Genomic DNA, 25,873 nt, shown 5'->3' on the forward strand with positions numbered 1-25,873 from the left:
ACACTTATGAAATGCTCTGTACTCTGATTGGGACTTGATATCTTCTTTGCCTAAGCCCTACTTGCTTATTACTCAATAATTATAACAAGTGTGATTCCGTGAACTCTTAATTGGAAGACATTCATTTTTATCTAAAATGAAAGAATTAACATAATCACTGCACTCCTATACGCATACAGCTAATATCTAGAGAGCATGGAAATTTCTCTTCCTTGCTGTTCTTGCAGCCTCTCTTCTATGGAATTGCTGTGTTTTACTATTTTGAAACTGTCTCCCAGCAAACAGAACAGTGTTTCACCTCTGATTTTGCTCAGCACACACTAAAAAGCCACTAAGTATTCCTGCAAGATAAAATTCCTTCCTTCACCAGTATGCATGTAATAGCTAAAAGATTTTAATGGGTTTTAAAGCACTGGATCTAAAAAGATCCAGTTCTACTAGAGACAGTGTTCTCACACAGATTTATTGACATGAAGTGTACAAGAGAATGTGGCTTTTGTTCCATAATTTCCATGAATTTGACAGCAAGACAAAAATAAAATGCCTTGCTCATATACAACTAGTCAAGACTTTTTTTGAACTCTTCTAAATGGTTGTTCTAAATGAACTGCTCTAAATGTTGATTTTTCAGTTTATGCACAAGCAAAGGAACAAAAACTTCCACTGAAGATCGGACATTTTCTATATTAATTTTAGCAAATCTATATTCAATTTATTAGAAACAGTGGCTGTGGAAGGAAATGGTTTTTTATACGTGATCATAAAAAGGAGAGAGAAGAAATATAACAGCATAAAGAATAATGAGTGCAGCATTTTTTTAACAGGCATTTATCAGTTTCCAACTATCTTTTCACTTCTATTCCTCGCCTCTTTGCCCTACTATCATTTAAATATTTAAATATTATATATTAGGGTTCTGTTCAGTATAATTGTCCAGTACACTATCAATGTTCAGCTCATGCAGTCAGTGAGCTGGTAGGCAGGAAAACATGCCCTAGGCTCTTTTGATTCTACTTTTTTATCTATTATGTGTGTTGGTTTCATTTTAAGTAGCTACAGCTACTGTTGTAACTTTTATCCTACTGGTTCAGGACTGGCAGCATTGATGCCTGCTTTAGGTATAACTAAATATCCTGTAAACTGAATTTCGATGTTCTCTCCATTAAAAGAAAGTAAAAATCTGGCCTCCTATTCATTCTAGAAAATGCACTGGGTAAAATGCAGACTACGACTAGATCAACTAGGATGTGATCCATCAGCTCATTACAGCCTCTGATTTTCCTTGATATATGTGGTTCCACAGTCTTATAATTACTAGCAGAAAGCAGAACTTTTCACTTCATCTCTGATCTTATACAGTAAAGGAGAGAAATCTGCTCATGGAGTCTGCTGAAAGACAAGAGGGGCACTAAGCACTTAATGTCAGGATTAAAGGGCACACAAGGCTTTGTGAACAGTCACCAGTAAGAGTGGATTCCTTTTTTTGTCCTCTGATGAAAAAAATATGTCCAGGGAAAAATGCATCTTAAGGCAAAATAAAACAAAAATTCCAAACATTGTCTCCAGTCAGTAAAATTTTACATTACTCTTCATACAGTACACTAGTTTTTTACAATGGATGTATTTGTTGACAGTGCAGGTCTGCGCATATGCATGTATTCCTAAGACTGGATCATGACCATCAGAAGCTGACAGAAATGTCCCCTAGCAGGGTCTTCACTGTAGCCTAGGAGTCAGGGAGCACGCTTTCCTAGCGAGCGACTCGCCTTCCTCCTGCAGGCAGGCATCCCAGTTGCGTTCGTACTGCGGCAGCGCCTCATCACCATATGCCCCCACCTGCATCTTCTGTGACTATTTCCCCTCAGGTCCTACCATGACTTAAAAAGAGTCTGGAAATTATTATCTCAAGATCTGGCTCCATGAGTCTCTTTAATTAATAATTTAACAATAACTCACTGAAAAGGATATCATGTCAGCTGAATGTTAAAGAATATAAATGTTTACAAAATTTATTTTGTGTTGATCTCTGCAGACTAAGACACTTAAGATATTGTTTTTACAGAGTAATACAGCTGTAGCACATATTAGCAGAAGACACTGCAGTGTAAAACATTGGGCATTTCAAGCTAACCGTAATGTTTCTACGTTTTGACGTAAACATTAGCTTACATCCAAAACTCAGAGTGGCTTCACTGCTTCTGACAGTTCCAAAGATATTCGACACTACACAGACATATTTTCCAGCATCCCTTGATTTCTCTGGATTATTGATAACAAGTCTGCCTCCCACCATACTGTAGCGATCCTTTGTTAAATCAATATCCCAGTTGTTGAGTTTCCACCTATTAAAAAAGAAAAGCCAGATGTAAGATTTGGCCCAAAAAAACAAACCTGGGAAGAAATATGATTTGAAAAATAACTCATAAATTGTGATACACTATACAGGAAGTTATTAATATAATTCTCTATATGTTTTAAGTTTTTCTTCAGCAAGAGCCACAGATTTGAACTCCATAAGCTCTTTTAAACATAACAGTCACAGTCCGCTTTAGCCTTCTCAGAGATGTGGCATAGGTTAAAACCTGATTGCTGGCCATGCAGTAAAGGATGCTTGAGCTGGCTGTGAATGAGCTAGCTAATGATCAAGCACTGGGATTATAAACATATTCTCAACTAGTTATCTAAGGTCAAATTGGTTAAGAAAATACTCTGAACCTTTAAAGTGAGGACTGATGAAATTTTTAAGAGCTTTTGCAAAATTGCTGTAGGGGATGAAAATGTTTTGTAAAGTCTAACGTGCCAGTGAAGTCAGGGTAAAAACAGTCGCACTACTTACTACATTCAGAAGAGATCTACTTACTACATGCAGAAAATTGCTGGACACTCTCACCTTAATTACTGTAAAACCACACAGCCAGTTCACTGAGTCACTGTAGCTTTCACTCCATGGACTCTGAGAGGAACTCGGTGGCCCAGGTCTGGCCCTTACTGATTTCTACTGATTTAAAAAGTTAAGATACATGGAGTGGGAATCCATCCATGACTTATATCTATATCTATTACTATGCCCACAAGGGGGAGCCCATAATCTTCTTTGAAAGGAACTGCACGTTTCCTGAACAGAAATAGGAAAGACGCAACTTACATCCATTTAAAGATCCTAAAATTCTTTCAGTGTAAATAATATTTTGTCACAAAGTAAAGATAGGTATTAGTGTTTTAAAATGAGAGTGCATACCCTATGTGTTCCTTCCTTATTGATAATGTAACAAAATATACAGAATACTTATTTGGAAGCTGAAATTGCAATTGTCATAGAAACAATAATAAAAGTGGTATTAAAAAAAAAGAAATTAAGACTAAATAATTAAATGGCAGGACTTTCAAGATGCAGTAAACAGCATTTAAGTCTTAGGGGATTTTAGAGGCATCACTTCAGTCCTGCAAGACATACTACATGTCTGTATTATGAATAATAAATCCTCCATTCAGAAATATCTAGGAATAACTGTCATAAGGACAGCTCAGGTTGCAGTGAAAAAGCAGTGAGGACTTATCTGCCTCTGAGACAAGAGAATTTTGGCTTGTGAACTGCTGGAGGGCTAAGAAATGAAGATAATACATCGAGGTAGACTAAAATAATGATGTCAGGAATTAAGGAAAGTGGTCTTATTCTGTATTGCAATTACCATCACATCAGCTATCGGCACTAATTTCAGATCTGTTCCTAGATAGAAAAGTTCTGGAGGTGCAAGTGAATTCTTCCAGAGTGACTTTACTAGGTCAAATTTTGCAGAGTCCATGACAGATAAAGAATAACACTAAAATTTATGTAAAGCCTGTAATCACTCTATAGTGATATGTTTACAAAGTCTTATAGACAGGATGTGGGAGTCTCTGGGCAGGCTGGAAGTGATGGGAAAATATATCAGAAGGGTACCAAATCAAAGTGTACCTGATCTCCACACTTTGAGTCCTTTTCAAGCATGGGGAGAGCAAATATGTGCAATAGCAAAATGCCAAGTAGAAAAACTTGTAAAGATACTAGAGCCAGGGATCATATTCAAAAGGGGTATTCTAGTTTCCCCTCAAATCCTTCAACAAATCCTTCAATCACAGGTGGTTCTGTACATGTAGACAACCTGTAAGCGTATTTTTAAAAAGAAAAAAAAAAAAAAAAAAAAAAAAGGCAAAGCACACTAGCTAAGCTGTTTTGATGGAAGAATACCATAGTTGACCACAATACTGTAACAGATTTAAAAGAATGCCCAGCAGACTCAACTGCTTTTTCTGTCCTAGAAGCCAGAGTCTCAGAACGCATGCCAGTGAGTACTGAGGATAATTTAATGAAAAGGATCTCTTTTGCTGTCAAGAAATTGCACCTGTCCCTTAGTATCATGACAGCAGTTTTCTGCCCATGATTAGGTGGTAAATTAGTCACAGTCTTAACAGTGACATCTTAAGTACATTTCTCTGTGCTTTAAAATGAGCAGATAATGGCTGACAAACTCATACGGATGCCCAAAGATCTCACAACAAAGCAGAACTGCTCTGCTAATAACAATACAGTTATTCTGAAAGAGGTCATGTGTGAATCTCTACTAAAACTGGTTGAAATATTTTTTCAGAATAAAATCTTTTATATCTTCAGTAGCATAGCTAACACATTCATGAGAATCTCTCTACAATATGATGGATGCAAAAGCAATATAGGATGTAGAATATCCAGGTCCAACAGCTGGTCCTCCTTTTTTCAGAGTAAAATAGGATAAAAAGCTGTTCTGAATCAAGAAGAACAAGGACTCGAACCTCATTTATTCTTAGACTAAACTAGAAAGATAGACTCTTAATTATTTTTTAAAGGTCACTTTTTTGTTTGGTTGTTTGTTTTGCTGGATCAGTATTCCTTTCAAAAGCTGAAAACATTTAACACAACACGAATATCCTGTTTACAACACTGTCTAGACTTTTTGGCAAACTGAATCAAGGTTGATTATTACTCAAAAATTGCAAATCTCTCCATTATTTCCTACCTTGAAGACTCTATATTGACTTGTTAAGAGAGCAAATCATTTAATACCACAACCTGAAACACTCACTGATTAAAAGATGTAAGACCTGAAAATCAAACCAAGACATTACCTGTAAGTAGGAAAAGGAATTGCTCGAGCTCTGCAGTTCATTGAAACTTGTCCATCTGAAGATTCTTCTGGATAGATGGTATCAATGGGTTGCTCCTCAAAAACGGGTCCATAACCTTTGTTTCCTTCCTCTGAAAAAATGGTAAGAGTTTGAAATTAATCACTATTTAATTAGTAGTCAAATGGAAAGTGAATTTACATCACACTTTTCAGATTCAAAATGTGAAGGATAAATAGTGAGTATCCCAAAATCAAGTTCTATACGCATCGACAAAACCAGAAAAGTTCATAAAATAGAAGTGCTGGCCTTCCTTCACTGGCTCCTGCTCCATTCCTGCTTTCTGAGAAGTAAAGTAACTCAAACTACTTCCCTGCCTTCTCCACTGACATTATTCATTATTTGTCACAGTTTATGCCAAATGTGATAGAGATAATTCTGAATTGAAGATATGCCCTTTAGGAATGTAGTAAACCATCTTATTTCACAGAGGCCAACAAATGCTCATCAAACAGGTCCAGATCCAAAACAAGTATCCAAACATTAGGTGTTCCTGATCTTACAACCTAATTGGTTCCAATGGTTTTATATATTCAGAAAGAATCTTTATTGCACCTGACAAAAAAACCCACCCAAAGGTATGCTGGAGATCAAAGCTGAGAATTACATTGTTTCCAGAACATACTTCTGTTTCCCTTTCAAGCTTACGTATATGCATATGCTAACTTTCTTCCCTCAAAAGTAAGATTTTAGAAGTCCCACACTGAAAATAATTGAAGTTTGTGAAGTCAAGCACTTAAAGGTGAATAAACGTCAAACAGGTTTGACAATAAATTGTTGTGTTTTTTTTTTTTTTTTTAAATCTTTATCCTCCATTTTCTGATGCTGTTGTAAAGGTTGCAGGCTCTGCCCACCCCTGCTGCATTTCCTTTTCTTTTATCTTCTCAAAGCATACAAGACTGCTCTTTGTGGTCTGTAAAAGCAAGATTAGGAGCAAAAGTTGGATGCTCTGGGAAAATTCTGCTCCGTAAATGTAGGATGTAACTGATTTTTCTGTGAGAACAGCAAATGTGCATTCTAGGTACAGAATGGCACTGTAAGGAGATGGTGCATGCTCCACAGAGATAAAATTTTTAGACAACACAGCTGTCTAATTCTCAGAGGTCTCTACTGAGACTGAACTAACAGTATGGACACTTGTAAGCAAACTCATGGCAAAAGCAAAGTACTACATGACTGCTACCAAGTTCACTTTCCATTCAAGTTCAGAGCCTTGCTCCAAATCCTAGAGATGCCCAAGATCTGGAAAACAACTGCAAGAATCTTGTAATACAAGGGAAACAAACAAAACAAACCATTTTCCTAATAAGATCTTCAGAGATGGATCAGTTTAGCTTCAAAATTTTCAAAAGCAACTGTTAAGGATGGAAAAATCCTAACATTTTGCAACAGCATCTGTGCTGCCTATGAAAATCCACTACATGTCTTGCAATGTTACATTTAAAAAATCTTTACAGATAAAGAGATAATCTAGCAATGTAACAGATCAATATCCTTAAATCAAATTACGATGTTGTACTCATCCCCTTAAAAGTCTTGTCTTTGGTTATAAAACATTTTAGACTAAATTAGATGGTTTTTAGAAAAACTAAAAGAGAAGAAAGATGCATCCATGTAACTCAATAATGTAAATTATGTCAGATATCTCTTTTATTGTTCTTAAATTCCATATTCATAAGTAGACACTGGATTACAGCACTAGCAGAAGACTGGTTAGAGATAAAAAGTAAGTTCCTTTTACAGTTCAAGTTTGGGGAAAAAAATCACTGTTTCCCCCGGGGACAGCAGCAGGTCTAGAAGGCACTGTTATACTGCAACACATACACTCAGGGAACTTTATTTTAAAAAAACTAATTAATGTAATGTGAAGTCTTTCAAAGAAGCAAAGAAGGACAACTAGAAAGAAAGGCAGAGCTTCTGATGACTGGTCTTCTTTCTTTGATATTTTGAAGTACAACACTATGTTGAAATCCACATATTGCTAGATCAAAAAGAAGTCATTTCAAACTGAAAAGACAAGAATCATGTATTTGCTCAGAGCCTGGAATGACTGAGCCACGAACTTGATGGCACTTTCTGTGCAGTTCTTAAATACGAATACAGAATAACAACAGCCTCTAGCAGCAGATAGCTGTATCATATGCAGCTGACTCTTTCCACCTTAGGACTCAAATGATGTTACAGACCACTTAGGCATTTCATAGCATGTATTTTTAATGCTGCCATCACTATTAATTATACTGATTGAATGTCTGTTTCTCACACCTATCGAATATGCTTTATAATGGCACTTCTGCTGCAGTCTATTACGAATCTGGTTTCAGATGTCTGGCTGAGCAGAAAAAGACGCGTGGACTGAATGTCAGTTCTGGCAACCAATATACCTTTCATTCTCAGATGTGAGTGTGGACCAGTGATATGAAACAGCATGGGGGAGAAAAGAGAAGAGAAAGCCTTTGTGAAAAGATCAGCAAGCAAGTGAAGTACCATGCCTGTGGATGAAGTTTGGAGAATGCAGGAGGGCAGACTAAGAGTGCAAGGAAAAAGATCAGCTTATTGAAGTTGTGCCTACAAGAAAAAGGGGAGAAGTAAAAGTAGGGAAAGGAAGAAGGAAAAGGAAATGGATGCATAAGATAAACTGAAGATGAGAAGAAATCAAATTTCACCTGCTCCAGCCCTGCTTTAGACAAGAGGATGGACTACTTGGCCTCCCACCCTTACTGCCCTATTTTATGGGTACATTTTTTGTGATTTATATTTAAAATTGGAGCAAAAGCTATCACCTAATTCTGACTATTCAAGGCATTTTTCAGGGAACTCTTAAGACTTTTCAAGAGTGCTAAACTGTATTAGGAAGTCCTTGCAAAGGTTAAGAAAATCTCTACATAGCTGATGAGATCATGGATCCTGTATAAGAACTGTTGCTGCTGGAGGGTGGCCCTGTCATCCGTTCTCCAAGTGATACTTGCCAGCTGGGCAGTGTAATTTTTCCTCTAGGCACTCCTGCAACAACTCTTATGCTTGTCTGAGTTTTTAGGTAGCTGTTAAAGCTAAAGACAGTAGAAATCTATTTAATTCTAGCTTTCTGGATTAGTTTTCTGCCAGTTTAGCAAGGTGAATTTGTTTACTGATGAAGATCTGCACCAGTGCAAAGGGTACAATAGGAGCAGGGGTATTGGCTTCCAGCTTTTGAGAGGAAAAATGTTGTCTTATTAACTGAATCATCTGAAAGAACAACTGCCTAAGTAAGACAGATATATCTGAAAGCCTTACCAGTACTTACAGGTGAGTTACAAAGTTATGTTAGTACACCCTTATGTCCCTGCACAAGCCTGTAAGAGAACATAATATAAAATATCCAACACATTCAGAGAAAAGATACCAAAAGGATATCTGAAAATAACAATCAGAAACCACCTGAGGGTGGTTGAGATGACTTGAAGCTTGGGACACTGTGAAAAAGGGACGACGCAGGTGTTAGATCTATGGCTATTTTGTGGGAATGGCAAAGTGATCTTGGACTGCTTTGACGTTATTGCGATAAAAATAAAATGATATATCTAGGGCAAGGAGTTGTCATAACTAAAAAACTGCTTGGGATACAACTCAGGAGGGAACCAGAGGAAATGAAACAGAGAAAAAGGTAAGTTTGTGTGGTATAAATGAGGTGCCAGGGATATACTGTCCAGTGTAGACACCATCATACAGGTATGACTTTCTTGGCAGAAATGAATTTGGACAGTCTTAGGGGAAAAGTGAAGGAAATTCTCACCTGCACACAAACATACACACCCAGAGCTCAGCTTCTTCCCAACTTCCCACCCAGCCCCGTTAATCAGTGTTTGAAAAACCCTGTTCTGAACAAATATTCTGTGTTTTAATATCTGGCTGATTTTATTAGTGGTTCAGAAAATTCCTTACTAGATGTTTTCTCAGTCTGGCATTATCCCCATCGCAACAATACATTTTTGTCAAATTTTCAATTATCTAGACCTTTTATGTCTGGATCCCTGTCTGTCCCAGACCTGACATGACATACGCACTCCTAATATTCAGGGCAATATGTCTTCCATTTTTGAACTTTTCATTTTCCCAAATTTTAATCATTTTACATACAGCAAATGACCTGATGGTTTTTTAATCATAAAAATCACTAAAAAAGGGTGACTGGTTATCTAACATTTTTCCCTACCTAATCTCAGTAGATCCTACCAGATTTTCCATATTGAGCCATCTCAAAAGGTGTCTTTTTGACTGATTCTAAAAATCTTCCAATAAATTGGACTTAATAATTTATTTTAGAAAATCTATTTCAATGTCTAATAATGCTAACAATGAGAAGACTTTTTACCATCTAAAATTTAGTATCTAAAAATGTTCAACTTTTGGACCTCTTTTATTGAACTTTCTAATTTTACTAAAAGTTCTCATATAACTGAGTTTCATCTTCTGGTATTTTACCAGCCTCTTGGGTCTTTCACCTTATTAGTAGGAAATAATGAAGAAAAAATTGCACCAAGAGTATTTGCATACAACCACTCATTCTGCTCTTCATGTGCAATGGAAATCTTTATACATAAATATTTACATTCTACATACTACTAACCAACTATGCCAACATGTTACCACCATAGACAATATCAAATACTGAACTCAGACCAGCAATTTCAGTAGATTAGAGTGCTGAATGAAAAATTTCTATGTTGAGAGAGAGCAGGGTTAGTTTGCCTCTTTCAACACCAGTCACCCAAATCATTTTCAAACAAGTCAATTTATTTTATTATCAGCTAATTCAGTCCTTACATGCATCTAATTAATTTTGAAAATCGATTTTACTCATAGATTAAGGAAAATGTAATGAAGTAAAGCTGCTTATAATTATGGGAACCACTGTGTGTGTGAGCACAACCAGAAAGGGAAGTTAAAAATATGTAGTTTATTAGACTACTGTGAATTTTTTTAGTTCATAGGAGAAAACAGCAATTCTTGGGCTTATTTTTTTTTCTAATACAGAAAATTAAATAAAACCTAATTGTTTATTTTTGTCTTACTCATTCTCAGCCACAGATTTGTACATACTGCATATTTTTAGGTATTGCTTTATGTGTGGCAAATCATGGAACCTAAAATGCTTTTAAAGGCTTTTCTTACAGATAATCTGGGTTTGCAGCTCTCCAGCATCTCAAACCTTAATGAGATGACACAGGAGACAAAGTTCAAAAAATGAAGTTATGACAAGAATAGTAACTCCTTCTTCCTACTATGTCTACTTTCTTGTGTACTGTAATAAATTCGAAGTAAGACTCTTGACATTAAGTGTGGCCTTTATCACATGTAATTTTAAAACTTAGGGATTTTGTCCAAACGAGTCATATGGGCTTTCTTTAGAGGGTTCACACAAGCATTTCCAGCAAGTAATTCAGATATCCCATTCTCTCTTCATCAACCACAGAGAAGGCTGAATCCTATAGCACATACTCAACCTTTAGATGATTAAAATAAAACGTGATGGATCTTTCCATAAGAGAGTCTGGAATTACCTGACTGTATCTGTGCAACATGACCTGGAGTCTCTCAGCCGAGCCCACTAGCCAAAGCCTACTCCTGGCACTGAACCCAGAACCAAAGCCTCCTCCTGAAGGTGAACCTTCTGAAATAGCTGTAGCACCATCACTAGCAACAACAGGAATGCTAATGGCAATTTATCTCCCATTTCCTTAAGTATTAAGATTCAGGAGGGAGAGTAGTGATGGCACCAGCCCACTCCCACAACTGATGAGGAATGTATTATTACACACTTGGTTTTACTTGTTTTGCAGCAGCATCTAGAAACTTTTGTGCATGGACAGGTAGCACATGGTCAGGTAGTACTAAGAAAACAGTCTTTGCCCTGAAGACATTATTATTCCACTCCAGTGCAGCACCAGAACTGCAACTGCACTTTCTCCTTCTTAGTTGTTTTTCAGGGCTCAGACACCCAAAGAACATGGAGACGGTCAAGCAGGAAGAGATACAATTGTACTTATATCCTCACATGTCCAAAGATAATAGTGTACCTGTTCCTTCTTAGTCAAATTTGAACATCCTCTAGTGGATGTCATAGAAATATACATTTTTGTCCATGAACCTTATGCAGAAATGTACTGAAATAGTGATTTATCTACATATATAGGAACATAATTTCCACCATACCAGATAACTCATCAGTTCCTTTTCCAAACTTTCCAAACATTTTTTTTTGATGCAATAGCTCTACATATCATTTACTGCCAACACAGATATTTGCATCTATAAATAATAAATCTCAAAGTGTAGGTTTAATCTATGAAGTTCCTGGGGGTAAAACTACTGTCTCTTGGAGTATCTGCCTTCATGGGACTGTAAAGTATAAAGAGCTTTCCAAAATCCATTTATGAAGCAGAATTTAGTGCTCAGATTAAATATGACATTAGATATGACAAATAGATATGTGTGAAGCTGAAGACAGCTCATGATTTCAGCAATTTTCTATTTTATAATAGAGTGAAGAAAATGGTAACCCCGTGCAGCTGGCACATCGTGGCTGAAGTAAGGCATCTTACTCATGCTGTAGTACTTCATTTAACAGACTCATCACCACCACCACCAATTTTTAATGACTCTTTCTAGGTCCAATCATGATCCTTCCCTTTTTTCTATCAGTTTTACACTTGGATAGCTTCAGAGAGTTATAAATTTCTTGGACTGGCACTGACAAGGTGAGAATTGGCTGCTGGTGTGTTGTTTTGCAGGACATCAGGCTAAAGGAGCAAGTTGCAGCACAGCAAACCCAGGGCAGTACACTTCCTCTGACTTTTGTTGCTGCTTTCAGCCCTGGGAATCGTAAGGCTGATCTGTATCACATAGGCAGGAAACATGCACTAAGAAGGAAAGAGCTGATGATCTTAATGAGGACCTCTGTATCATATGGCAGAAAATGTGGAAAAGGGAAAAAAATACCACTATGTTTACTGGTAGATGCAGCTACTAATAATTACACATTACTTCATAGTTAACATGTAACAACCACTGAAATTCAAATATACCTATTTTCTTCGGCTCATGGACAGCTGTACATAGACACAAGTACACATAGACACAAGTACACATAGACACAAGTACACAGAAGTCACTTTATAACAGATTTGAAATGTTATTTTGCAGGGAACCTGAAATGGAGCATTCCTGCTGATATTTATTTAATGAATTTATTTGTACAGACTACTACCTGCCTTTTCAATATCCTTATTCTCACATTTTGAATAATCAATTCTTTATCTAACCTGAATACAGGAAAGTAGAAGAAAACAGGAAATTCCCAAAGGGAATAGTATACTGCAATTTTACTGTTAAGTCTTTTATAAAGATTTACTCAAATGTCTTGCACAGACAGGTCACTAAATCATGTTAGGACACTTGTACATCATTCTGTCTTCATAAGGCTAGTATGAGAATAAGGAAAAATGTTATAAATTAATGTTTATTATCTAATTTGATATACTGAGAGAGATTTCAAGTACACCTTAATTTTCATTCTTTACAGGATATATCTTCCCATGTTAGCTTGTAGGGTAGTTATATTTCATTCAGGAGCTGTGGAATGTTCTTTACTTAAGAGTAAAAGTAATCTTCTAAATTTCTCCCTATTTACAAAGTTCTTAATGTTTTTTCTTTTTGGAATGTACAAAAGTGACCCACATTTGGTTTCAGAACAGAATTGTCATGGCTGATATACAGTCTTACCACACAATTTTTAATACAGTTATGTATTTCAAGTGATTCATCATTAATGGTTTATATATAGTTATGTGACAATACATTGGGAAAGTTGATTAAATGGGAAGTCAAATGTAAGATCGTCACTTCATTCAATTTATTCATATGTTGTGATTCATGTGCAAGAGATTTTTAGTGGATGTTCAGCTGTATATTTGCCTTATTTGTCCTAAAGTGTCTTTAACCTCACTAAATCCTCAAATTAAATGACAGAAAAATAGATAATTGAATCATAATAAAGGAAACAGCTGGTTAAACAAAATAGAGCAAGTGTTCCCTTAACCAGTACTTAGGGCACTCAGGCTTCTGGAAGGGCTTCCAGATCCAGCCCCATTTAAAAAATGCTTTACTCAAGATGAACAACTTGCTTGCACAGAAACCAATGGGAAACAAAGAACAACTTGCTTGCACAGAAAAACATTAGTGTGTAAGGCACCATATGCAAAAAAAAACTAACAGAGGAAATGATGATAGATATTACTGAAATACAGTGAAGGACTGGCAGTAAAATGTGGGGCTATATATGCCTATGAATTCATATGCTCAGAAACTACTGTGGATGTATCCTAAGGCTCTAATCCTGCAAACACTTCTGTACATGCATTCAACTCCATAGTGAAACAATCCAAAGCTCCGAGACCAGAAGATCAAACCTCCATATACTAGAAGGGAGTGCTATAAAATAAAGGAAGAAAGATTTGAACACTCTTCAAGGCCTACAGATTGTATACTTTAACAAACAAATTACTATTTTCCTTTAAAACAGAAAAGGCATAACTATATGAATTTTCCTTTCTGAATGTCTGCATAAAACAACTCATTTTGAAGATAACTGTAGGAAGATTTTTTGATGAATAAACACCAAATAATTCCATTGTAATGAAAATATATTTTCAATGAAAGATGGTAATGGTTTTAGTAAGGGATGGCTACAAGAGCTTCTGCTGGAAATATAAAGATCTTTAACTTCATCTTTAGGAAGGGTAAAATGGTAATACTGTTTGCTTAAAGCAAATAATAATGAAACAGCATTGAAAGAACTTATTTAAGTTCATTAAAGGTCTCATATTCTTTCAGGAACCTGATCCATCACAAAATTTAAGCATGCAAGGCAACCCAAATCTACAAGCTTACATATAAGTGCAATGTTAAAGAACATGTTCAAGTCCTCTGCTGGATAAGAATCAACTTGATTTTAAAACCACCACAAATTGTGACGTGAACATCAATAGCAAATCCCACTAAAAAGTCTTCAAAAGGTGAATGTCAGGAAGAGCTAAAACAGGTGGAAAACCTTAACATCCCATCACTCCCACTGTGCACTGATATAAAATTATTTTAATTAACTTCTTTATTTTTCTAACAAGCCTTCTCTTTCAGTTCCTGCTTCCTGTACACCTCTCTATTTCTCTGGCTTTTAACACTGCCAAAAGTGGCTGCTCGAGACTGTCATTTGGCATCACTCTCATCAGTATTGATCTACCTGACAGTGTTGTATCCTGTTACATATTTTCACATGAGAGTGGGACAAATATCTGTTAATACAGCACATGGCTAGATTAACCTTGAAGGCTAACAGAAGAGCTATGGATCCATTCACAGCTTGCACTGCAAGCCCAGAAACCATTTGATATTTAAAGATAGATGTCATACCGTTTCCAATATGCTCCAGAAATGAGGACCTACTAGTATGAGAAGCTCCCACTCAGGAACAAGATGGTCTGGGAAAGGGTCAAAATATCTACCAAGTCCACAGGAAGGCAAACAAGGCAATTCCAAGTTTCTGAGCATTATGATCACAAAACACATTACGATTATTCATTTACAAATGTCAGACACTCTGCGGTAGCATGAAATAGTCTTCTAAGATCCAAGCAGGGTCATGGCAGACAAGGTAAACAGGTATTAAGTATATTCATCCACTTTGTATTTTAGAAGAAAATGCTCATCTCTCTTTAGCAATTGTTAATAATGCCATCTGTTGTGGTAAAAAGCTTTAAATATAGATTCTGGACCTCAGTTCATAACATGTATCTCTCTGGAACCTATTGTTTCAGAGAAAATCCAAGCTGTATATAATTTAAGGTTTGGGGGTTATTTTTTTTTTTACTTCTCTCATAATTAAGTGGGGAAAGTTGTACTTGGCATTCATGGGAAGCTTATGTGCTGAAGCAGTAATGTGTACATGGCCACAAAACTCATGATGTAGCATTTCATCTATAAAGAAGATTCTGTCATCCTGATGGAGAAGAGGTACCAGTACAATCTAGCAAGACACTAAAGGGACATCAGTTTCTAGTCAGCATTCAAACAGTAACCAGTAACTACTCAAGCAGTCCCACTTCTTATTATATGAATGGGATAGATTGTCTTTGGGAAGGCTGCCTCTACTTTTCTGGACAAAAAGAGCCAGAGAATTACTCCTATCTCATATGTGCCAGTGAAGTCCTTGAAGAGACTCATAGTTAACTATGCAATTTCTCCTTTACAGCAAGTTTCAAGCATGAAAAGCTCCAACCCTTGCCAGAGCAAGTTTCTCCACTTATGCCTAAGAATGACAGGGTACAGTCTGCCCGTCTTCTCAGACTGCCAAGAGGAATACCAGCCAATACCAGTTATAGTACTTTTAAACACACTCACCTCTGCCTAATAGATACTTCAATAATTTAGGTGGGTTTTCCTAAAAAATGTGTTACTTCAAAAGTGACCTGATGAGCCTAACATGTTGATCTCATGGGAAAGCCAGTGCTTGGCAAATTAGGGATGAAGGCAAAGTGCAGTAGTTACTCTTCACAATCTCCACACACAAGCCTTCCAAGTGCATATGAAATACCAGCAACGTACTCAGAAATTCAGCATGCTGTCTAATAGCATCCTCATGTACTCATCAAAATACTAACTGTCCTGCCCTGAGAGGCCCCGTGTCTTACTGGCTTTCTCAATTTACCAGCTTCCACTGAAGCTTGGGGTCCTAGTGATTTTTGAAAATAAGGCATTAGGCTCCCTAAAAAGCAGAAGTGCTTTTGACATTTTTACCCCTGGACTATTACCTCATTCAGCACAACCCAAAATAGTCACTAGAGTGACAAGCTGCCTTTTGAGGCCCCAGCTGATCCAAACTCAGGTACTGACTAGCTCAGCACTAGGAAATCCCAACGTTAAAACTAGAACAGTTTCATCAGAAATAAAATACCAGAGGAAGACAGTAACATTTTTTCCTATTGATTTGACTTACAGCCAAATGTAATCAAGTATTTATTAAGCACAATAAAATATAGGGCCTTTGCAGCTTTTAATTAGTCTTTTGGAGGAAGAAACCAAATAAGTCTGTTGCTGCAAAAGACGTAATTCTTTTGGTGCAAGGTTATTATCCCAAGTGAAGATACGCTTTGGTTCATTGATTTATATGGGATATACTAAGTAAGAGGAAAGGCTAAAATTCGGACTTAGCAATAGGATATGAGTTTAATGGGGAGTCAAAGGCAACTTAAAAGTATGTTGGAGAGAGCCCAGATGTCAGGGGAAAGATGAGAAGAGTCAAATATTACCAGTAATGGGCATAAAATAACTTTTTTGGCAGTGGTCTGACAATCATCACAATGTTCCCTGAGGAGTGATTTGCTGCTCTCATTTGCCTTGCACTGCTCAAAATGCACTCTGAAAAACCCTTATAACTGTCTGTTCTATCAGTAAGTGAAAGACCAAATTACTTACAGCTTTTTCATCAACTTCTATCTGCAAGACTGCATTTCAAGCACTAATTTACCTGGAAAATAAATATTGCTCCTGTCTCACTGCAAATGTTGATCCTGTGTAAACTTCCAGTGCATTGATTCGTGTAGTATTTGCTTCCCTTCAGTTATGTAAGTCCACTGATGGGAAATGGACAGTCATAGTAACAATTCCCAACTTCTGCCTTTGATTACCACAAAACAGAACTGGCTAAAAGTCAGGGGTTTTATTCCAAGGCAAACTCCAAATTTCTAAAAAGTATGTATTTCAGTTAAATTTCTTTCAAAAAGCACTCATATGAGCTATGAAGCAATTTCTTAAAGGCAGTGAGCTTATAACACAATATTAATCATATTTTTTGACTCAATAACACAAACAATATGGTCTCATGGTAGTGAAACTGAGGCAATGCCTGAAATGGTAGGCCAGATTAAACAAACCTATGAAGAGCTCATTTCAGCTAGGGACTCATTAACTGCATGAAGAACCCAGATAAACACAAGAATGTTTTATGAAATGCAGGAGAACTAGCTTTATGAGTAACTTTCCCCTCGAAGTATGGAAGGATCTAAAGCCTATCTTGAAAATAACTGAATCATCAGTACACAATATTTGAACTTCTCAAACCTCAGTCAATATTTTGTGTATGCACAATTTAATTATTCTGCTTTTTACATGCTCAGGTCTCAGTTCATACAGTCTGTACATAAGCAAAATGTTTTCTTTCTTGAGAAGTCTGCTTATGCTGTCAATCCAATTCATCATAGCAACTAAAAACTAAAAACCAGCAGTCATTTAAATTGTTATGGAAGTCTGAAACAAATCTCAAAGTTGTTCAGAACAATTGGAATAGGAACCAGATTTTAATCCTGAATTTTAACTTTCCAAAGAGCTCCTTTCATCTCTTAGAACTGAACCAAAATTTCAGTTGTAAATATCTCTGTGATTTCAGATGTTAGAAATACAGCTCCTGAATGTTTTAATATTTACAGCCCCATCTCTATTTATGAAAAGTTTTACCATTTGTAATTTAAAATTAAAGTCAGTATATGCAGCATTTCCCCACCGTATTATGAAAACTACCACTATATTTTATCAGCAGGATTTTATGAATTTTACGAATTTTAGATGGTGTCTATATTACAAAATTTTGTGTTTAATGTCCCTTCTTGTGGGCATAGTTCCATTTTTCTAACCACGTTTATCATCTGTGCACAAATAGATTGTTGATACATTTTTTATAATCTAGAGAAAGACATAATTCTGTGTACTGAATTAGAATAGACAAAAACAAATTTAAGGTCCAAATCTGTTTTTTCAAGCTTTGAATTACGGCTTCCCTTGTGGAAAGTATGCTTCCTTATAGCTTCATTATTTATATTTAGTAATTCACTGTAACTGCGGAAATAAATTAAAGCTATACAAACACCATAATTAACTTTGAAATGCATAAAACTGAAAACAGTTGGTTAAATGAATTAACATGGGAGGTCATCTTACCTGCCAGGCAGAAGATGAAACAGGGTGTAATAAGATGATAGATGAAGAGCCACATGGTTATCTTCCGTTCAGTGATTATTTCAAAAGGAATTGTGCCTTGCAACACCAGCATTCAGAGAGCTAAAAATACCTGATCAGAGAGAAAGAAAAAGGAGTGAATAATTCTGATGTAAGGCTTTATCTCTTATTACATTTAACTTGCCATATTATCTGTCTAAACTGCATACTTAAGAGTTAATATAGGATAGAGTCTTTTGAATAATAAATGCATTATCAAATTTGCTGGATCAAATTAATGGTCTTTTTTATTCAGAAAGAACAGTGTTGAAGAATACTCAGATTTTCTGGTGACAGTAAGTAATATAGTAAATGCTAATACTGAACATCCTCTTTTAGACTCATCTTCCTAAACCAAATCTATGCTTTGGGTTGGATCAAGATGCTCTCTCCGAGAACACTTCATATTATTAGAAATATTAAAATAATACATAGTTTGCAATAAAATAAGGCAAGTCCAGATTCTATCCTCCTTCACCTCAGTAAATACTACATTACAATTAACAATTTCAAAGTTTGTGAAAGAAAATCACAGTGAAACCTAAGTGTATCAATCTCTTTCAGGATTCATTTATTTTGTCTAGTATATCATTCCTTTTAACACACAATTCATAACCTTCTGGAAAGGCGGTATTAATTTTTATGGGTTTCCTTTTAAATGTTGAATAGAATCATTACTGCAATGTCATATTTGAAGTTTTTTCTTTTCCCTGTGGGAGAAACTCTGTCTGTATATATATTAAAACCAAGCTAAAGAAACATGCATATTGTTTTGAATATTCTAAGATTTCAGATACCATTTTTCAGAACTTTACTTCTATAACATTTTTTATTTCTTTCAATCAGAATATTTTGCTAGCTTTTCGTTTCTGGCTGATGGCTGTTATCTATTTCTTTAGGGCAATGCGTCATCGTGTTTGCAGCATGGAATTATCTGTTTTGTGTAATGGATTTCTTGCCATGAATATACAAATGCATCCTTTACATCTATCACATCTTGTTCATACTTCTTCTCTTGATTGGTTCTGCTGTAGCACTGGTTAAGTTAGGACCTTCACACAAAGCAAGGCTTCCAGCTTATCACTGACAGAATACTGTTGTATCTCAGGCACATGACAACATCATTCATTCCTTTCAGTATATTTGTTACACTTCATTATAAAAGATGTTTATAAATACTTCAATACTCTTCACTAACATGCATCCTAAGACACTGTAAGCAGTCCTGAGGAGAAGGACTTGGCACTGTTGGTTGACAACAAGCTCAACATGACTTCACAATGTATGCTTGCAGCCCAGAAAGCCAACCATATTTTGGGCTGCATCAAAAGAAATATGACCAGCAGGTCAAAGGAGTTGACTCTTCCCTTCTACTCCATTTTTGTGAGACTCCTCCTGGAGTACTGTGTCCAGCTCTGAGGCCCCAACGTAAGAAAGACATGGACCTGCTCAAGCGGGTCCAGAGGAGGGCCATGAAGGTGATCAGAGGGCTGGAGCAGCTCCCTTATGGGGACAAGCAGAGAGAGCTGGGGTTGTTCAGCCCAGAGAAGAGAAGGCTCCAGGGAGACCTTATAGAGGTCTTCCAGTACTTAAAGGGGGCTACAGGAAAGATGGGGAGGGACTCTTTATCAGGGAGTGTAGTGATAGGACAAGGGGTAATGGCTTTAAACTGAAAGAGTGTAGATTTAGATTAGATATAAAGAAGAAATTCTTTCATGTCAGGGTGGTGAGACACTAGAACAGGTTGCCCAGAGAAGTGGTGGATGCCTCCTCCCTGGAAGTGTTCAAGGCCAGGTTGGACGGGGCTTTGAGCAACCTGGTCCAGTGGAAGGTGTCCCTGCCCATGGCAGGGGGGTTGGAACTAGATGATCTTTCAGGTCCCTTCCAACCCAAACCATTCTTTGATTCTGTGATTCTATGTTTCTATGTTGTATGCTAATATGGCATTGTTCCTTTTTGCAACATGTAATCTTGATGCTACTGTTTTCTAGCTTCCCATGCCAAGGACCGATGACTCCAATAATGGCTTCTACTTTTTACTGAGAATCTTGCTATTTCCAGGTCAAGTTTTTTACTGAAATGTTCTCTTTTTCCAAAATCCAAATGTTTTGGAACTCATTTTGAAACTGCCCTCCTTCCCACTGCCAACACCAAGAATCAGGCAGTTTTGAATTTCAAAGCACAGGTACAAACATATCTGATTCCTTAAGTATGCTTGGGATAAATGCTTCTGATTAACAGAGAGCCTCTGGTCTGAGCTGCTTCCTGACAGGCCTGTCTCAGCGTGTCTCATGTCTCTCCTGGAGCAGGCTAGGAACATGTCTTGGCCATCAGGGCCTCCTCCTCAGAATCATGCTGTTTATCTGAACATGCTCAGATACTGAGCTTTTATTAGAGAGAGTTTCATGGGGTGATTTATTAAACTCATAGTGTAGAAAAATGGCAAGAAATATCACAAGAGAATCTTTTTGACTCAGAAATTACAGGAGTTGTTGCACTTCACATTTTTCTTTTTTTTTTTTAGCAGATGAAATCTTTAACAAAGAGGTCAACTAGTTGCCATGACCCTAGACTCATGACCATCACATGAAAACAACACTCAGGAAAACACATACAAGATCTAAACAGTGATTCTCAGAACTGAGATTTACTCAGAAATATTCCCTGGAAAAGGGCTCTCACGTTGTCAACAACTGCATATGCTTACTGTAGCTGGATCCAAGGGGAAGAATTTACTAAACATCTTTACCCTCCCACTTCCGTTGGCACTGGAGTTTGTCACACAAAGGATATTCACAGCTATTTCAGGCATCTATATTAAATGACCAAGGTATGAACTACTGTCACTATATGATTCTTCCAAAAGACAGTAGTAGGCTACATCATTAGATGACTTGTTGTACTTTTCCAGCAACCATATCCCAGCTATGAAGCTTCTTATGTTATGACACTGCCTTGCCTGGAACATTTGTTTCCAAGTGACATGAGTTAAATTGCATAGTTACACTGAAATAATGCACATAATTAAACAGCAATGAAACAGGAACTCTGTTGGGAACAACGGTAATTACACAGTAACTCATGGTGATAATAACTGTGTTCAAATGTATTGATAGATGAAACTGTTAAGAGTAAACCTGTGTTCTGTTTCTGAAATTACAGGCCCTGCTGCAGACAGAAGATGCCTCCTCTCTCTCTTTCGCAGAATCCAGGTTTGATTTTGGAACATTACCTTGTCTTCTAGCTCTCCAAAAATCCTCTTCTATTGGCTCAGAAAAATTGGTTTTGACACTGGTTCAAATTACAGTAAATAAAAATCGTTTCAGTAAATGCTATAAATACCTCATTTTATTCAGATACAAAAATATCTACTCTGCCAGAATTAAAATCCTTTCCTTGCTCTCAGTTCTTTTGGCTGAGTGAGTTCTGTATATATATATATATATAGCACATCCATCCCTCCTGATTTATTTCAGCTTGTGGACAAGAAGCAAGGCTGTTTCACATCGCTCTGCTGAATTCTGGCAGAACTGGGTGCTATGAGACAAGACAGCACACAGGTTATCATCTGTGTATCTGAAGTGGTATGGCTGTACATGATGTTACCACCCAGCTGCCCAAGGAGGAGCCCAGGCATATTTGAGGCAGCAGCACTCACGCCGGAGGCAGCACTGTGGGCTGCAGTGCTCACACTGCATTATCTACAGCCTCTTCTGCTTTACAGCTCTCAACCTTTTTTCTTTGCACAGAAGGATATTGTTGCCTAAGTAAAAATCATTCCTGAACAAAAGAACAGTCATTAGAATGACTCACTCTTCTCCCCTGTAAAAGCAGAGAGAGATTGCATGCCTGGACATACTCCTTTTAGTCTGCACAGTACAGTATCCTTTTTTTCTCACAACAAAACATCACCATTTTTTCAAATGAGCAAGACATTTTTAAAATATGCAATAAAATGAGCAGGCATTTAACTTCAGCTGTGTCAAGTTTAATTACTATCTAATGCTCATTAACACGTTTAGGTCCCTTTTGACTGACTGGTTTCCCAAAAGAGCCAGTCACCACTACAGACCCTTTGCATTTGCTAGATTCAAGGTGAGCTGTCTGGAGTGCAATTCTCCCAAAGGGGGTTGCGGAAGGCTGGAACATTGGCTGCTGAGTAGAAAGCACATTCCATTTTAAACACAGGGACCTCCCAGAATGCTTCTGGAGGCTTGCAGTGCCTCGTGATGCGTCATTAGGATGTGAGGTGTTCCCAGGACACAAGGGTAGACCTGGCCTGTTTATACTATCTAATTGTAAGGATTCTTTAATCTCTCAAAATGCACTTGAGGAAAATGTCTACATTTTCTTCCATATTCTGTGTGGCTTTCTTCACGTCTTCACCACACACTTTGGCCTTCATTAAAGAGAAAAGGACACGTTTTACAGCTATGAAAATAAATGTTTTCCATCATTTTTATACTTAATCCAAACATGTAGATGACATCATCATTTTGCATGGACATAAAACATTCAGAATGCAGATATAAAAAGAAATTACAAACAGCAAGTAAAGAAAATCAGTCGAAAAAAAGATCACTAAGAACAAAAGCAGTGAAAACAGGCTACATGATCTACTAGATTTAAAATCAAGAAGGGGTAGGAATAGACAAGGGAAAGCAGAGCAACTGGGCGGAATGTTAAAGAGGTGAAGAGGAAGCAAAGAAACAGAACTCAGCATTACAGAGGGGAGGGATGTTATGCGGGACATGTAAGTGATGTGTAAGAGGATTGGGGGAATAAACCAACCCAAAAGGGCAGTCAGAAAGAAAGGAAGAGAGGGAAGGTGATGGAGAAGGAGATGTACATAAATGAAGGTGCATGAGGATTAGGTGTCACCTCTGTCAATAAATCTCAACGTCTACCGGCAAGATCTTCCCTGAACCTCCCTGCCCTTGCTCCCAGTGTGGGAGCACTGTGATCACTGCATCAGCCCCCAACATCTGCTCAGAGCTCCTCTCAGGAACTCCAGGTGCTGAATGGACAGAGAGGGTCAAAGAAAAGCATTTAGGACCTCTGGCTTCGTACACTTAGCAAGGAGAGGTAAATAAAGATACTTGTTATGATTCTCATTTCCTGCTATATTATAATAATTATACACATTCAAGTTTTAGAATTGGTAGAGATCCCATCCAGATTAGACTATAAATAGATACAACAATCTACAAGAAATCTCTGGTTCTCCACCCTTTTTCAAAACATGAATATATATAATTGCAATAATTCACTAGTAAATTAACACAGTAGTAAGTTATAATCAAAGCCTTTTAGGAGCCACACAATGCTTCAACTTAATGTTTTGTATTTGTTTTTACTTCAGGCTCTTTCCGTGACTTCAGTAAGCATCTAATTGCTCGTTATCTTGATTTTTCTTAAAAGCAGTGGCATTTCTTGCTACGAGAACTAACTCCTCATAAATCTTATTAGTTGCTCAGTATTTAGAATTACCAATAAACTTTTGAATTTAACAAAAATAATGATGGACATTTCATATTATTTATTGTAATACCCTTTATCCTTTTCTACTATTTTGATCTTTGCAATTTTATTTTGTGATCAATCAACAAGTTTTAGCATTCTAGGTTAGATTGTGCCATTAGAAAGGGCACTATATCAAATATAATATATTCGAAAGCCTGGCTTCTCAACCATCCCACAACCCCTTTATTTACTTTTAAAACCATACCTTAGCTCCTAGCATTTACTAGCCTTCTCTATAACCAGAAAGGTGATGAGAGTCAAGTTCCTTGTCACTGCACAGATTTTTCTCATTACAGTGGTTTGGGATTGCTGTAAGTAAGCTTCCAAGCCAGCCCTGGTTTTATAGCACTGCTGCGTCTACAGAAGATTTTAAATGTTAGCTGATTATCTCTTAAGAGTCCAAAAGTAGCTTCAGTTTCCTTCACAATGGCTTGTAGAAACAATTTCCTTTTGATCATCTCTGATTTCTATAATTATACTCTTTGTATTTGTAGATTTGTTCAAGTAGAATGTAAGTTCAAACCCACTGCCCCCAACATTGCCCACTGGCCCGAACAGTCCATCACCTACAGTTGTGCTTCTAGTATTTTCCACATCATCCTATTTAAAGAATATAGCTACTCCATTCACATGAATGAAGGTCATCTAAGAAGCTCATCAATTTGAAGGCCCATAAATAAGATACTCTTCTTGAACAGAATGTACACTTCTAAGGACAATATGCAGTAACATAACAAACAACCGCTAAGTTGGAGCAAAGAGCAGTCTAATTTTCAGCCCCAATTACTCCAACAAATTTTTTTCTACTGCTTACAGGTGCCAAATAAATAAATAAATAAACCAACAGGATCACTTCATTAATAAATTTAGACAGGCTAAATTAATAAATGATTCTGTCACTAGTGGACAATTCAACCAGCTTTGTGGTTTTGCTTAATAAAGACTTGGAAACATGAAGAACCAATGTCTTGGAGGTGATGAGGACTCTGGGATTGTTACAGGGCTTGGTACAAGTTTCAATGGGAAACCTTAACTTTGGAGTGCAATAGAAAATTTCCATTCTTTTACAAGTATTTATAAATTTACTCTTCATGACTTCTTTTCCACTTAAATTCTCATGTTGATAGGCTTCAAAGAATTAATGTCCTGGCACACTGATGATCTGCAATATACCTTGGCTCAGTTACCTTTTTTCTCCCCTCCCTGTCCCCTTCTTTGGAAGCTGTGACTTCTCTCCAAGAATCAAGCACCAAAAAGATAATAAATTCCTCTTCTAGATGTGCTTTGAGGCATGCGTTTTGCACTTGAAAACAATAGTGCCTATTCTACAGAGCAAGAAAACGTAGCATCTATAACAAGAAGCAAAACCATCAAATATGTTTCCAGAAGACTGTTAGAAGATACAGAAGGTACCAGGGCTACCTTACTGTTACAAGATGTCTGTTTTCTGTGGCAATTTTCTAATGAATCATTTTTTCAAGCAGGACAACATGCTGGTAGTTAATCACACTGTGAATTTAACTCTCCTGTTTCCTTTATATTTACACATCAAAGAATTCAGAACTTGAGAATCAAGTTCTTCAGTGAGTTCCTCAGTAGGCACTTTTGCTTTTTTGTTAGGCAATTAAGAAGCCCCATGGGACTTTTCTTTGCTTGCCTGCTACATCATCCTTCCCATTTTTACTTTTTTCACTCTTTGTTTTGGCTTTCTGTTATTTTGCTGTCTCTGATGGTTCATGCAACTAATGAGATGTCTTTTTTTTTTTTTATTTGCATACACAGATTCATTATGAATCAACATTTTTTCCCTACAAGAGTTTTACAGTGGTCACACATCTATCTCATCTTGCAGTTAATCAATGACTCTGTAAGAAAGGTCATTTAGTATTGTTATTATATTTTTTTAGGAAGCTCAGGCATCTTCTAATTTGTGGTAAGACCAACAAATCAGCTTTATGGTTAATTATGAATACAGTTTAGCTACCTTTCTTGAGTCACTGGGCTGCAAAAAGGGTTTGTTTTGAAATACCTTGAGATAATGAAGATAATGACTCAAATACTGTCTTTA

The 25,873-nt window shown here is 36.9% G+C and overlaps 1 protein-coding gene across 6 annotated transcripts in view; it reads right to left on the reverse strand.

Annotated features, from left to right (window-relative positions):
- The window catches only part of CNTN1 (contactin 1), a 253,279-nt gene that overhangs the window by 78,011 nt on the left and 149,395 nt on the right, over nucleotides 1-25,873 (reverse strand). For all 6 annotated transcript variants that reach the window (XM_074903037.1, XM_074903035.1, XM_074903036.1 and 3 more), the window contains 3 exons: nucleotides 18,226-18,355; nucleotides 5,143-5,272; nucleotides 2,170-2,342 (listed from right to left, as the gene is read on the reverse strand). In XM_074903037.1, the coding sequence (XP_074759138.1) occupies nucleotides 2,170-2,342; nucleotides 5,143-5,272; nucleotides 18,226-18,337 (415 nt within the window). In that variant the 5' untranslated portion in view covers nucleotides 18,338-18,355. The remainder of the gene's footprint in view (nucleotides 1-2,169; nucleotides 2,343-5,142; nucleotides 5,273-18,225; nucleotides 18,356-25,873) is intronic.

Source organism: Athene noctua, chromosome 3 (assembly GCF_965140245.1).
Source record: "Athene noctua chromosome 3, bAthNoc1.hap1.1, whole genome shotgun sequence".
Lineage (NCBI taxonomy): Eukaryota > Metazoa > Chordata > Aves > Strigiformes > Strigidae > Athene > Athene noctua.